A 14,488-nucleotide genomic window follows, 5' to 3' on the forward strand; every position below is an offset into this window, starting at 1 on the left:
AAGTCAGGGTGAATATTTTATAGTACAATACTTTTCGCAACCAAAAATATTATTGGCGACAGTTTTGGTTCGTCAGTAAAAGTCAGGGCGAAATTTTAAGTTAAAATTACAACACTTTTGGCGACGAACATTTTCGTCGCTAAAAATATTATTGGTGACGGTCTTGGTTCGTCGGTAAAAGTCGGGAAAATTTTCAAATATAATTTATAGGGCAAAATTTTTTAAGTTAAAATTTACAACACCTAGCGACGAAGATTTTCGTCGCTAAAAATATTATTGGCGACGGTTTTGGTTGTCGGTAAAATTCAGGACGAACTTTTTCAAGTTAAAATTACAACACTTTTGGCGACAAACATTTTCGTTGATAAAAATATTATTGGCGACAGTTTTGGTTCATCGGTAGAAGTCGAGGCGAAAATTTTCTAATATAAAATTACAACACTTTTAGCGACGAAGATTTTCTTTGTTAAAAATATTATTGGCGACGGTTTTGGTTCGTCGGTAAAAGTCAAGGCGAAAATTTTCAAGTTAAAATTACAACACTTGTGGCGACGAACATTTTTGTCACTAAAAATATTATTGGTGACGGTTTTGGTTCGTCAGTAAAATTTACAACACTTTTAGCGACAGATTTTCGTCGCTAAAAATATTATTGGTGAAAGTTTTGGTTCGTCGACAAAAGTCAGGGTGAAAATTTTCTAATATAAAATTACAACACTTTTGGCGACGAAAATTTTCGTTGCTAAAGGAAACATCTCGCTAAAGGTGGCTTTTAGCTATGAAATTAATTTCGTCGCTAAAAGGAAACTTTTCGATTTTTTTGTTTTTCTAAAAATTTAAAACACCCTTTAACGACGAAAATTTGTCACTAAAACTCTTAGCGGGAGAATTTTCACAATAGCGGGAAAATTACTTTTACCGATGAAAATTTTCGTCGGTAAAAGTGACTTTTAGCTACGAATTTACAGTTTCGTCAGTAAAAGTGAACTTTTAGCGACGAAAATTATTTTCGTCGCTAAAAGTCATTTTTAGAGACGGAAAAAAGTTTCGTCGCTAAAAACTCTATTTCTTGTAGTGAAAATCAAACACTTTCTTTTTCATGAACAGAAGAAGTGGTTGAACGTCTCAAATTTTGACCCTACTTGTTGAATTTAACATTGTTAGTTGCTTTTGACTTTTTAGTTAAGAGAGGTGGATAGAAAGTATTTATCATTGCATTAGAGGTTCGATATGTGTTTGACTACAAGTATTTTTAGAGCAAAAGGATTGCATTGTAGTGATCGATCTCAAGAATTTGTTTGGGCAATGTTTCTATAGTTATCTGTTTCCTTAAAAGTTCATTGTCCCTTAGAATGCTCTCTCTCTATATTTATATATTTCACTCCCTTCTCTCTAACCGCCTTTTCTGCCTCCTCAAGGAGTTGCTTAAATAGGCGAATGGTGCCACGTGCATCATGATTAGATAGAGTTGTTGGAGCGTCACCGGACTACCACTGTGACCACGATTGGTTGTTGTTACGACCCATAGTAATATGGAAGCAGGAGGATAGCTTGGCTTGGATACGGTGCTCAGGCTACCACATCCATGGATACAGATTTCCCACCACCGTATCTAGGCAAGGATCTAGGTGAACCTGGATTGGTACTCCCTCGTCTATTTTGTCACTTGTATGCCATGATCTAAGCCAATCCAACTCGCACAGCAACTACCTTCAAGGCATATTTTTAACTGTACAAACTGCCTCAGTTGGTTGTTACTGAAGCCAATGAAGGGATTCAGGTTTTATCTACAGTGGGGTGTCTGCAAGATCACATCACAGAAAAGAGTGTTGATTGAATGTGTACCATTAAAAATTTTATAGGGATCATTGTATTGTTTATTTGCCATCCAACTTGTTGATAAGGTCATGCAGATCAAGATGAAGGGAAAACACAAAAATCATTTTGATTCAAAACTTTTTTGGTCCCAACAAGTTTTCGACGATAAGCATTCAATTCCTACTTTTTTCTGTGGTGTCATCCACCCAAGATTAAGATCTATTTCATTCTTGGGCTCATGCCCTAAAATAAGTTGACAAAATGAATGACCAGTGTGGATAAAACACATACATCATAGTGGGCCCACAAAGCTTTTGACACCGGCTAGCATGCTAGTGTTGGGGTCACTAGCCATACCACATCCAATCAGGTGAGACAGGGTTAATAGTTTAGTGGGTCAGCCCTTGATCTTGGCCTTACCTCAGTATATGCATGTGGTATATATCCACGTAGTCCTACCTTTTTGTCAACTCATTTTAAGGCATGGTCCCAAAATTGAGTCACATTGAAAATGATCCATTAAAACTTTCTAAGGCCCATAAAATTATTGGATTAAGCTATTAATTTTGTTCTCCCTTCATTTAAGCTGGTGTGAGATTATAAATAGGTTCGATGGCAAATAACACTAAAAGAAAAGGCTACATTGTCGGCACATTCTTAACGGTGGCCTACATGCACCACCGGCGATTCGTATGGCTACCTGTAGCTGAAAGAAATGAGCATCCCAAAAATCATTTTTGTCAGTTTGGGGTAACATTTTCCAGTAACAAAATCAGCCATCGAAGAAGGTCCTAATAAAAGACAAAAAAGAAAAAAAAAATACCTCATCCTCACCATCTTCCAAGCCCGACCTCTCTCTCTCTCTCTCTCTCTCTCTCTCTCTCTCCCTCTCTCTCTCTCCCTCTCTCTCTCTCTCACTTTAAATGTTGGAGGAGAGAGCTCCCCTTTAGATTCGCAGATCTCAACGAGCTCATGTTTTCAATGACAGACCTGTTCGATTCTCACGCTTGCATCAGATCTAAGGTTTCTTTTAATTCCTCGTTCCCCCTTTTATTGATTTAGGGTAAGAGAGAACATGTGCCTTTCGATCTCATCCTCCTGCATTATGAGGTTAGGGTTTCATTGAACTCTATTGTCACGCCCCGAAAACTGGCACCCGAGTACGGAGACTCCGATCTTAAGTTCACGGGTGTGAACTTAGCAAAAATACAAGTGGGTGAGTTCCCCCATGCCTGCACAATCCGGTTAATGTTCACCAATTGGAGTAGTTCTAAATCAGCGGCATGAAAAGTTATGCAAAGATAACTAAGCCCAGAAATGTATGCCTAATATCTAAAATGTACAATTCTAATAGTGTTGTCTGCCTAAATGAGAATTATACAAGCCATAATGTATATACCCAAAATGATTAAAGGTTAAAGTTTTTAGTTTTTTACCCAATCCTCCAAACCATAACGGCAGTGGTGCAAGCCAATCTAGGCCTAACTCTCTGAGATCTCGATAGTACTTGCATCGATAATATCGCCTGATTGGTATTTTAAAACACTGTTCTAGGTGGGAGTGAGTAGCTAACTTAGTGATTTTATTAGTTCTAAGTTACATATATTATAGACTCGATCAGCACAAGTAATGATAACATTATAAAACAAACAATTCCTAAGTTAAATGCATGGATCACACGATGATATGCGCAATGGTTAGCCCTCGGCACAATTAACAGTGTTTAACATGATGAATTTTCGAGATCAACAATACTAATATAGAACCACATCAACGCTATTGCTAGCAAAGACGTCAACGTATGTGCAATGGTTGGCCCGCAACACAATCCAACAATATAATGATATGTATGATTAACCAAATAGTCATTACTTCCAGTTCAAACAGCATGTTGACGAAGTTAGGATACCATCATTCTATTAATAGTCATTAAATGGATTCACGTAGCTCATGACAGTACCTCACCAGTATCCTTGATCCAAATTTAGGTTCATCACCCAATAGTCCATACAACTCAGTCGGATTAATATTAAGGTTTGTTATCCAAGGAAAATCACGTTTAGCATGAAGGTCGTCACCTACACCCCGAATGTGGAGAATACGCACCACCCAAAGTATTAACAACATCGTAGGGTCGTGATATACATTTGTGCTCGGTGGTCACTACGGAGAGGCTCGTCACCCAATTTTTTGCCTATGTGGCAGACACGTCACCCCAATGTAGGCTGATAGCTCAGATACAACGTCTCATACCACCATGACTAGCTCATGAGTCGTATCAACTCCCTTGAGCTAAAGATTAATATACATCACAGTGGGCTCCACAGTGAGGGATCCACCCCCTCTATCCACCTAAGCCGCAACCTAGCTCGAGACGGATGGTCCTATCAGGTTCTCTGTTGGCCCACTGCGATGTATATCTTTTTATCTATGCCCTTCATCTATTTTGATGGATCATTTAGGGCATGTGATAAAACATATACATCATGGTGGGCCCACATATCCTTTTCATAGGACGGTCCATCTCTAGCTCGGTGTTGGTGGGAGTAGTACCCAGTCCTCTTCTACATATTAAATTGTTCATCCATTTTGCCTGCTCATTGTAGGGTATGGTCCAAAAGATGAAGCAAATCTTAGGTGGACCGCATCATAAGAAAACATCAGTGATTGAATGCCTACTATTAACAACTTTCAAAGGTCGTACATAATGTTTACACTACAAGAAAAATTAACTTTAACAGCGGTCAAAAGGGGTAGTAAATGGCAAAAAAAGTGCTGAGAAAACTTTTACCAGTGATTAGACAAGTGCTGAAAAATGGGTGCATCGGCATAGGATTTATTGACGCTTATCATCCATTACCGGCGTTTTTGCTAATCGCCATGATCGAGTAGACTTTTCCGGCACCTATTCTACTTTTACCAATGCCTCTGGTGGCTATTAGTAATCGCTGAAAAAGCGCCCACGAAAGTTTTTTTTTTTAAAAAAAAAAAAAAACACCGGCGAAAGTCTATCCAAGCGCCGGTAAAAGTATTACAAAGCACAGTTTCTGGCCACATTTAATTACGAAAAAAGAGCCAATAAAAGTTTCTCCAAACACCGGTAAAAGTCTTTGGAATGATTAGAGAGGCATCGATTAAAAGCCATGCAATCCACGGCGGAGTCCACTATATATATATATATATATATATATATAAAATTCAATTAGAAGCTGTATTTTTTTTTTTTTTAATATTTGAGACCTATTGTAATACAATTAAAACTGAATATTCAATAAAAATTATATTACTTTACAATTAAAAAAATATATAATATTTACAACAATGAGTTGAAAATGGTCTTGAATACATTAAAAAATTTAAAACCCTCCATGTGGTCTACTCTTAACTTGACCACAACGAAACATGATGACCGGACTGGTTGCCTTTTCATCAATCCACTTCATGCATATGATTATCTAGAAACATGGATGTCAATCAGTAGTTCTGAAACATCAGAAGAGATCATCTACCATCATCATCTTCTTCTGTTTTTTGCTTTTAAGATGACTGTAATTTTTTTGAAGAAAAAAGTATCCAGATGGTGCATAATCTATAAACCTAAGACTCATCATCAATACATTAGGAACCCACAAAAATAAAGAAGGGGAAACCAAAAATAAAGACTCATCAGCCTGTAAACCGAATATGGTAGCGCATTATTCCATAGGAGCACGTGACATAATAAGTATCAATCTCGACTCGTCATCCTCTTTTTTATACTCTTAAATTAATATATTTTAAAATAAATGTCCACAAGATGATCCTACGGTTCTAATCAGCATCCTCTCAAGAGTAGTAAACAAAACCAGCTGACGGGCAACATTCATCACTTGAAAGCGAAAATGATATTTGTCTGGTTTGTATCAGATTTCAAATATAGCTCCATCACTGATAAATATCACTAGATGGACGGCTCTGATAAGGTGCGGCCCCGGCCGCACTCAAGAAGGTACGCCCTTACCGTGGGGCCCACCTTGAAGAATCTATTCTATATCCACTCTGAAATGGATCCAAATTTCACGTGGACCATACTATAGGAAACAGTGTTGATTGACCTCTCCACCATTAAAAACTTTCTACGGTCCATCGTATTGTTTAAGATCAAAAAAATATGGATGAAGGGAAAAAAAAAATATCATCTTGATCCAAAACTCTTGTGGCCCACAGAAAATTCTTAATGTTCATTCACCACTGTTTCATATGTTATTGGTCTACAGAAGATTTGGATTTATTTCATTTTTCTATCATGCCCTAAAATGATCTGAAAAAACGGATGGACGGTGTGGATATAAAATACATGCATCAAGGTGGGCTCCATGGTAAGGGCCGCACCGACTTGTGTGAGGATGGGTCTGCACCTAATCCGTTCCTTTCGTCAATGTTTTCTTATTTCTCTCGTCTTTTCACTGATTATTTCAGCCGTCCGTGAGAAATAATAACCCACTACGCGCTGTCGGTTAGCATAACATATAATCAGCCACACGTGCCAATATTTCATGAGTGAGCAGAATCCGATCCATGCAGAAGGTGGACCCCATAATGAATATCAACTGGTAAAAAAATCAGCCTGGGCCCACTTACCTGGAAGACCATTTCGTATTGAAAACAACAGAGATTAAATCACACCCGTTGGTGATCTGATTCAAAAATTCCTTGCCTGACAAGTGGAGAACCTTGACTTTCAAGACAGGAATTTTCAAGGTGGGGCCTAGTTTTGCACGGCACGGATGCTATGGAGGATTGTTCCTCCGCAACCTTTGTAGGGTTAGCTTATTTCACACCTTCTTTGTGGGGTCTACTGTTACAAAGGGCCCACATCACTCAGTTCATCATGTGAGCCCCCTCATGTTTTCTACGGAGTCCAAAAGATCAGGACCATCCAAGATTCACATGGCCCACACCATGTAAGATCATGTGTTAAAAAAAAAAAAAAAATGCTTATAAATAGAGTTGATGGAATATGTATATATATACACACACATACACGTGTGTGTGTGTGTGGGCACACACCCATTCTGAAACGTTTTAACCGTGGCATCCCATGCCAACTACTACCTGCGTTGGAGTAGATGTGGGCCCCACACGTGTTGAAAATTGGATTTTTAAAATTTTATTTAAATTATATAATATTAGAATAAGAAAGTTAAAAAACTTAATAGGTTTGGTTTGCAGGCGTTGATCCAAACCAGATATACATAAACACATTTTTTAAAAACAAAACTTCACTTTCTCTCTCTTATCTTAAAAAAAAAAAAGAAAAAAAAATTATCGAAAAGGACAATCCTACTTATAGACTTTGTGAAGACACCCTTGTGTACAGACACCCTTTTAAAAAGAATTGTGACTATTGAGTTTAAACTTAATTAGTGCCACCTTTAGGCTCCAAAAGAAACAACTTTTCGAAACAAAAATAAAAAAGGCATTTAGATTTATCTGAAAAGACACATTCGTAGGGCATAGGCAATGAAAATTTTAAAACACTAATTTATTTTAAAATAATTTAAAATGCTACAACATGCAATTGAATAAGCTTATTCTCCAAACCTAGCTAGCAGTGGAATACCTCACTGGTATGTTTATAAATACTCACACCATTCCCTTATTTCCTCAAATATGAACTCATTTCAAGGTATGTGTGCAACCATGGCTCTTGGTTTACTGGTCTTGGTGATGGTGATAGGTGTGTCCGCCACTCTACCGAGCCAAGTCATCAACTGTTCATCAGGTAGCAACAATTGCACCGTGACGAACAGCTACGGCACCTTCTCCGACCGGACCACTTGCCGAGTGGCGGCTGCTGTGTATCCATTAGACGAGATGGAATTGCTACATGCCGTATCGAATGCATCCATGAAAAAGCAAAAGATGAAGGTGGTGACCGTCTACTCTCACGGCATGACCAAGATCTCCTGTCCAGGTGGGCCTAGTGGGACTGGTCTTGCAATAAGCACTGAGCGGTTGAATCATGTGGCTAGCATTGACTCGGCAAGCATGCGCATAACCGTGGAGAGTGGGATAACCATGAGCAGAATCGTAGATGCCGCCGCTCAGGTGGGACTGGCGGTCTCACATTCGCCCTACTGGCTAGGACTTACCTTGGGTGGTGTATTGAGTACAGGAGGACATGGGAGTTCGTTGTTTGGAAAGGGATCAGCTGTTCATGAGTATGTTGTGGGTATGAGGATTGTTGTTCCGAGTCCTGAGCCTATCAACGGCTACTATGCGAGGATTGTGGACCTTGCAGAAGATGACCCTGACCTCTTAGCAGCTAAAGTGTCTTTGGGTGTGCTGGGAATCATTTCTCAGGTATGATCTGATACTGTTCAATTTCTGATGGAAACGGATTGCCTGCGTGAGCCCCATTGTGATGTGTGTCAAATATCAACACCGTGCATTTGATGGGTCCCCTTTAAGTTATGGGATATCCCAAAAATCAGTCATATACGAACCTCAGGTGGGCCATACCATCTAAACTTATGTGAAGACATGGTTAAAATATATAAAAGCACTTGGTGGGGCCCAACTGATTTTTAGATGCAGCTGAAACTTGGTCTAACCCCTCATCCAAGTGGGACACATACAATGGATGGGCCGGATTTGTGAACCACATCTCGGTGGGCCCATTAAATGATTATGAATGTTTCAATAGGACGGTAACCCCTCTCCACTCTTGTATGTGGTGTGGCCCACCCAAGTCATGGATTGACATGATTTTTAAGCCCGTGACCTCCATGGTACATCTGACTGATGGGGTAGATGTTCGGTGTACATCACGGTGGGGCTGTGTGAGGTCAACCTCATTGTTCCATTTCTCTCTCCATCTCCCTCTGCATATATATATATATATATATATATGGGAAAAGGTACTATGCGTTGGACCTCATGAGTCCGCCCCATGAGGTTAAGCTGTGTGGGCCCCACCGTGATGCGTTTCAAACATCTAACCCATCAGTCAGATGCACCATTCCATCGTGGGCCTAGGTCTCAAATATCAAGTCAATCCGTAAATTTTGTGGGCCACACCACATACAGAAGTGGGGAGGGGCCGTGCACCATTAAAACACGCATAAACAGTTTTTTGGGCCCACCGAGATGTGGTTTGAAAATCCAGCCCATCCATTATGTGTGTCCCACTTGCATGAGGGTTCAGACCAAGTTTCAGCAGCATTCAAAACTCAGGTGGGCCCCACCAAGTGCTTTTATATGTTTTAATGGTGTTTCACATGATTTTAGATGGTATGGCCCACCTGAGTTCCGTATACGGCTGATTTTTGGGATATGTCATAATTTAGAGGGTACCCATCAGATGCACGGTGTTGATGGTCGACACGCATCACGGTGGGGCCCACACAGCTCAACCTCACGGGAGCTGATCGTGAGGTCGAGCGCATAGTACCTTTTCCCTATATATGTTAGTTGTGGGCCCAGTTCCTCTTTTCTAAATGTGTTGCTACTACTCTTGGTTTGGGCCATTGAAGACTATTTTTGGGCCTGTTTTGATGTTGTTGGGCCTATTTGGCTAGTTTGATTTCATGGTTGCTTTGATCCTGAATCTCTCACTGGCCCAAATTTGTTTGTTATACGCCAGCTTGATATCTTGGGCCCATTGATTGTCTATTTTTATGGTGCTTTTTGGACTGTGATGTAGGCTCGCCTTTTTTCTATCACTTCCTTAAATATTATAATAGTTTCTTTTATAAGGCTCTCCTTGACAAAATATATGATATGACCAATTTTATACGGGGAGTTGATCCATTTCATTTTGGTACACGGCAGTTGGCTTTTACATGTTTATATATAAACCAGTTGGTTCAGACTTATGGTTGAACTGGGTGGTTATCCCAACCTTATTTACTCTTAATAATTGGCTTGAATTCGTTGTTTATATTGGACAATTCGTCCATTCTTAGTTGCGCCGGATATTAGATATGACTGTTCACATCACTCATGGTCACTAAGTGTCTACTGGCCTGAAGTTTTTCGTCATCTTGTTACCTCCACTACTAGTCACTTAGTTGCTCGCCTCTCGTCACTGTTCGTGCCACTCCATGGCCATGTTACTGTTTATTTTATGCTTTTAAATAAATATTTTATGTATCTCTCCAATGTAAAATTTCTCCTTATTTCAAAGATGTTAGAGAAGAATTTCTTTCTTATATTTAGTTATATTTAGTCATTGTTCCCAACTGAGCTTCATTAGAATACCTCAACTTGAGGGGGAGTACAAAAAATCAAGAGTTAAATAGGTGCTTTGTTGAATTGAATAAGCAGATTGACTTTAGTCGAATGGAGTCTCGTAGTAGGACCAGCCCATGTTGGGCCTTGTTAGGGCGAACATGGCCTCATCTGCAGGCTATAACATTATAAAAAGGCTTTAAGATTAGAGTATATCATATACTCTACATCCTCTCTTCTCCTACATTGCAAGCTCATGTCTTCACCCTCTCTCTACTTATCTGTATTTTTCTCTACCATTGTTGCACATAAGCCCATATATAAGATCACCAACAATCACAAAATCATGTCCAAATTAAGCTCATCATCGAAATACAGTCTAGATTTCACCATGTGATGTCCATGAATTGTTTTGATTAGATCTTCGTTATCAAGTTATCCTTTGGTCAATCTGAGTTGTTGAATGTTTTCAGTAATAGAGAATATGATAAATAAAATGAAGAATATTGATATAAGGGAGAGAGAAGATCATATAAGGATAAGCCCTATTCCATCCAAACTCCTCCCATATCCTCTCTATTCCCCACTTTTTATAAAGAATGCATATTCTAATTAAATACATGATTTCTTGAAGAAAAAAAATAGAAAGGGAGGAATAATATTTCTTGGCCATTAAAGCCACCTCTAGATAATCTAAATTCTTAATTGTATCATGTAGCCATCTTAAGCATAAATCAGATGGATGATCAAATCTTCTTCACTACTACGAGCCCACCCATCCATGACTTTCACCCACATGGTGATTTAATCAACTTGGCAAATGTGGTGCAGGTGACACTTCAACTAGAGCCCATGTTCAAGCGCTCCATCACCAACAGGGTTTCACTGGATGCAGATTTTGAAAACACCATTGCTACGTTCGGTGAGACCACTGAGTACGGCGACATCACTTGGTATCCTTCACAAGCTAAGGTAGTATACCGAGATGACTTTCGTGTTCACACAAGCATAGCCGGAGATGGCAATAATGATTTATTCCCGCCACAACTATCGCTGCTCGTCGAGTCGGCTCGTGCAGTAGGTTAGTATTTGTGGATTGATGATGTGATTTTTTGAGTGAGAATAGGCTGAAGAAGCCATTTCATAGCACACTTATGTAATATTCAGGCCATTATTTAGGTAGGTCATTTTGTGACCACGCCATAGCACCAAAAAATGGGGTGGATAATCTCATCAGATGGACCACATGTTCATGTGGAATATCAACATGAAAATGGACCAATGTGGCCTGTGTTAAACTTACATTTGTGCTCCACCTGATGAGTAGGCCAGTCTGTTTTTGAACGAGCACATGTAACGGTCTCTGGGATATTGCGTATGATGGTCAGAACCTTTGATTTGTGACCACCATTGAAATAGCTGTGCCATAACCAAGAAGATCAGACTCATCCTATCAGTGACCATAAAAGGTATAACTATGCACAAATCACAACAATCAGATGGCTATAGTTGTTTTCTTCCGTTTTTAATGTCTAGCCTAGTTTGTGGATATATGATAGGTGTGGTTGGAAATCTTTTTGTTGGGACCTACCCGAATGGCTGTAAATCCTTTTATGTGAATGAAATCCACGTGGCATGAGTCCACTTCCAAAAAAAAAGAAAGATGGCTATAGTTGTCCAATCGCTCTGATACTTGGACTATGGCACATCTATGAGGTGGCCCACAAGAACTAGCATTGTAGTAGTATTAAACATTGATCTTTTCTATAAACATTTTAGAGGAAACATTCGAAGCGATGGGAAATTCCAAAGGAAAATGTTTACTGTCCAAAATTCAAGTAACGGCGGCACTCCAGGGGGGCGGGGCACTAAAGAACGGTGGGGATTTACTGGGTTTCACAGGCTATCCAGTGATTGGGAATCAGAGCAAGATGCAGGGCTCAGGTTTGTACATCTGTTTCATTCAAATTCTTCCTTGTGCGGTTGTGCCCTGGTAAGACAATGTTATCACTTCTGAAAACATAAGGGCGTGGTTGCATATCATGATAATTGCATGGGTGTGGGTATCAGTGGTTCAATTCTTCCTAAGTTTCTAATAGTTGGAATTCCTATGTGGGACCCAAGTTGTCCCAGCGAGGATGCATCCAAAGAATCCACACCGTAGGACCTAAAATTATCCGTGATCGGGCCATTATAGCCATGCAATTAAAGGACTTTTATAAAATGCCACCCATTTTTTGGTTTAATTAGATAGTATCACCTATATTTTTAGATGTCGCTTTCTTTTAGCACTTTCTATCAAACCTAAGAAACCATCATTAGCCTGTTTCTAAAAATGACAACAGCATCCTTAAAGTAATATTCATGAACATAATTCAGGCCAATCCATTCGAAAACAGTAGGCATCTCTCTATATCTAAACTGTAGGCAGCTCTCTATATCTAAACTGTTTAATAGTACGTGGCTAGTAATTTATATGATTCAAAAGTAGGTGGACAGCTATTTGATCATTTAAAAGTATGTGAACATAGATATAGACTTTTCCAAGATGGAAGTAGGGATGTAGATTGTTCAAGAGTACGTGGACAATATATGGTTCGGTCCATCGATCCTTTCATCAAATATGCAAATTTATGACCATTTTGAAAGAGTATTTTCATCCAATGACGTTCCTTCTTTCGCTTTTTCTTTTTTTCTTTTTTTTCCTTACGAAAAATGGTAGAATAAAGAGACCCATCAAAATATGGGTGCTGATATCTTAATAAAAATAAATAAATAAAAAACCTTTTGGGTGGTTCCTTGGTAATTATGCATAAAAATGGCTGGCATTTCATACATAAATAAATAAATAAATAAATAAATAAATAAATAAAAACCCTAAAAATGAAAAGGACTTGAATCCGGTGATATTTGCTCCATGCAACCAAAGCGGAACCCTCCTATAAATTGGACCATTCTCACCTTCCCATTTAAGAGGACTTTATTTGATCAATGGCTGTGATTCACCCTACTACGGTGATACATGGACCATCTGGTGGGACCCTCCTATTCAATTGTACATTGTGATCACAGGTGGGCCCACTTGAACCCTATATAACACACACTGTAATAAGGTACGATAACAAATCATGCTAGCTAGACCACAGCAACTTGCTTCCACACACCATTTTTTTCATTGATAATATGCTTCTCTTAATCAGAATCTTGCATGAAGGGCACTGATGATGAACTACTCACTGCTTGTCCGTGGGACCCACAAATCAAAGGCCCGTTCTTTCACCAAACCGCCTTTAGCATACCTTTAGCCAACGCGACCTCCTTCTTCGTCGACGTGAAGAAACTAAGAGACATGGATCCCACTGCTCTGTGCGGTGCTGAATTGTACGGCGGATTCTTGACGAGGTTTGTTCGGGAATCTACAGCGTATCTCGGGAAGACGACTGATTCATTCCAGATAGACATGACCTATTACCGATCCCGCGACCCAAATGAGCCTCGGCTTCATGAAGATGTATTTGAAGAGATCGAGCAAATGGCATTTTTCAAATACAATGGACTTCCTCATTGGGGGAAGAATAGGAACGTTGGTTTTCACGGGGTGAGAGATAAGTTAGGGCCGAAAGGCGATATGTTTATACAAGTGATGGAGAGGTATGATCCAGACGGTTTGTTATCTTCTGAATGGACGGATGGGATCTTAGGATTGCGTGGGGCTGGAGTGTTGATCGAGAAAAATGGCTGTGCACTTGAAGGATTGTGTATATGCTCGATGCATGAACATTGTGCACCACACAAGGGCTACTATTGTCGTCAGGGGCGTGTATTTACTGAAGCTCGTGTGTGTCGGAAAATCGACATCTCTCAGGCTAATCGAATGGATGATGCTTGCTGGGACCATGCAGATGACTTGTCACGTGTGTGGGACGTGAACGGGATGGTTCATCCGTGAAGATTATCTGGACCAATGTTTACGACGAATGTGTTATAATAAATGTGGGACCCACCTTATGATTCAGCAGTCTTAATTTTGTGCCTGACCTCTTACCTGGTGTGGCCCACTTGATGCACCGTCGGATGTTCCATGCACATGCCATATTAGCATGTCAGGCAAAACAAAAATATCTATTTTACAGTATGTTAATCATTCACTACTTTCCTTGCGAGGCATATTTGTATGTATATATGTATGCAACTATCATTAAAAATGGGACTGCTATGTGTTCCCCCATATGAATTGATTGAGCGAAGTTGGCAAATGGGAATGAGACTAAATATCCTGGTATGTTTGGGTTAGATGAACGACTTATCACAGAAATTTGTTGTTAGTTGTCGATTGGTGTTTTCATTCTACCAGTCATGGCTCTCCATTTTCCAATGTAGACACATAATGACTCATCGCTTCTTTGCCTAAGTGCGTCTAGGTTTGCTCTCTTAGCTGCTGCGTTTAAACTATAGG

At 39.6% G+C, this 14,488-nt stretch overlaps 1 protein-coding gene across 1 annotated transcript; it reads left to right on the forward strand.

The window, feature by feature from the left end:
* Positions 1 to 7,485: 7,485 nt before the first annotated feature.
* LOC131227428 (L-gulonolactone oxidase 2-like) lies at positions 7,486 to 13,981 on the forward strand. The gene is made up of 4 exons (XM_058223240.1): positions 7,486 to 8,163; positions 10,864 to 11,113; positions 11,812 to 11,976; positions 13,233 to 13,981. The coding sequence occupies exons 1-4, from the start codon at positions 7,489 to 7,491 to the stop codon at positions 13,979 to 13,981; spliced, it is 1,839 nt and encodes a 612-aa protein (XP_058079223.1). The 5' UTR covers positions 7,486 to 7,488.
* Positions 13,982 to 14,488: the final 507 nt, after the last annotated feature.

The sequence above is a fragment of the Magnolia sinica genome, chromosome 2 (genome assembly GCF_029962835.1).
Source record: "Magnolia sinica isolate HGM2019 chromosome 2, MsV1, whole genome shotgun sequence".
Classification (NCBI taxonomy): domain Eukaryota; kingdom Viridiplantae; phylum Streptophyta; class Magnoliopsida; order Magnoliales; family Magnoliaceae; genus Magnolia; species Magnolia sinica.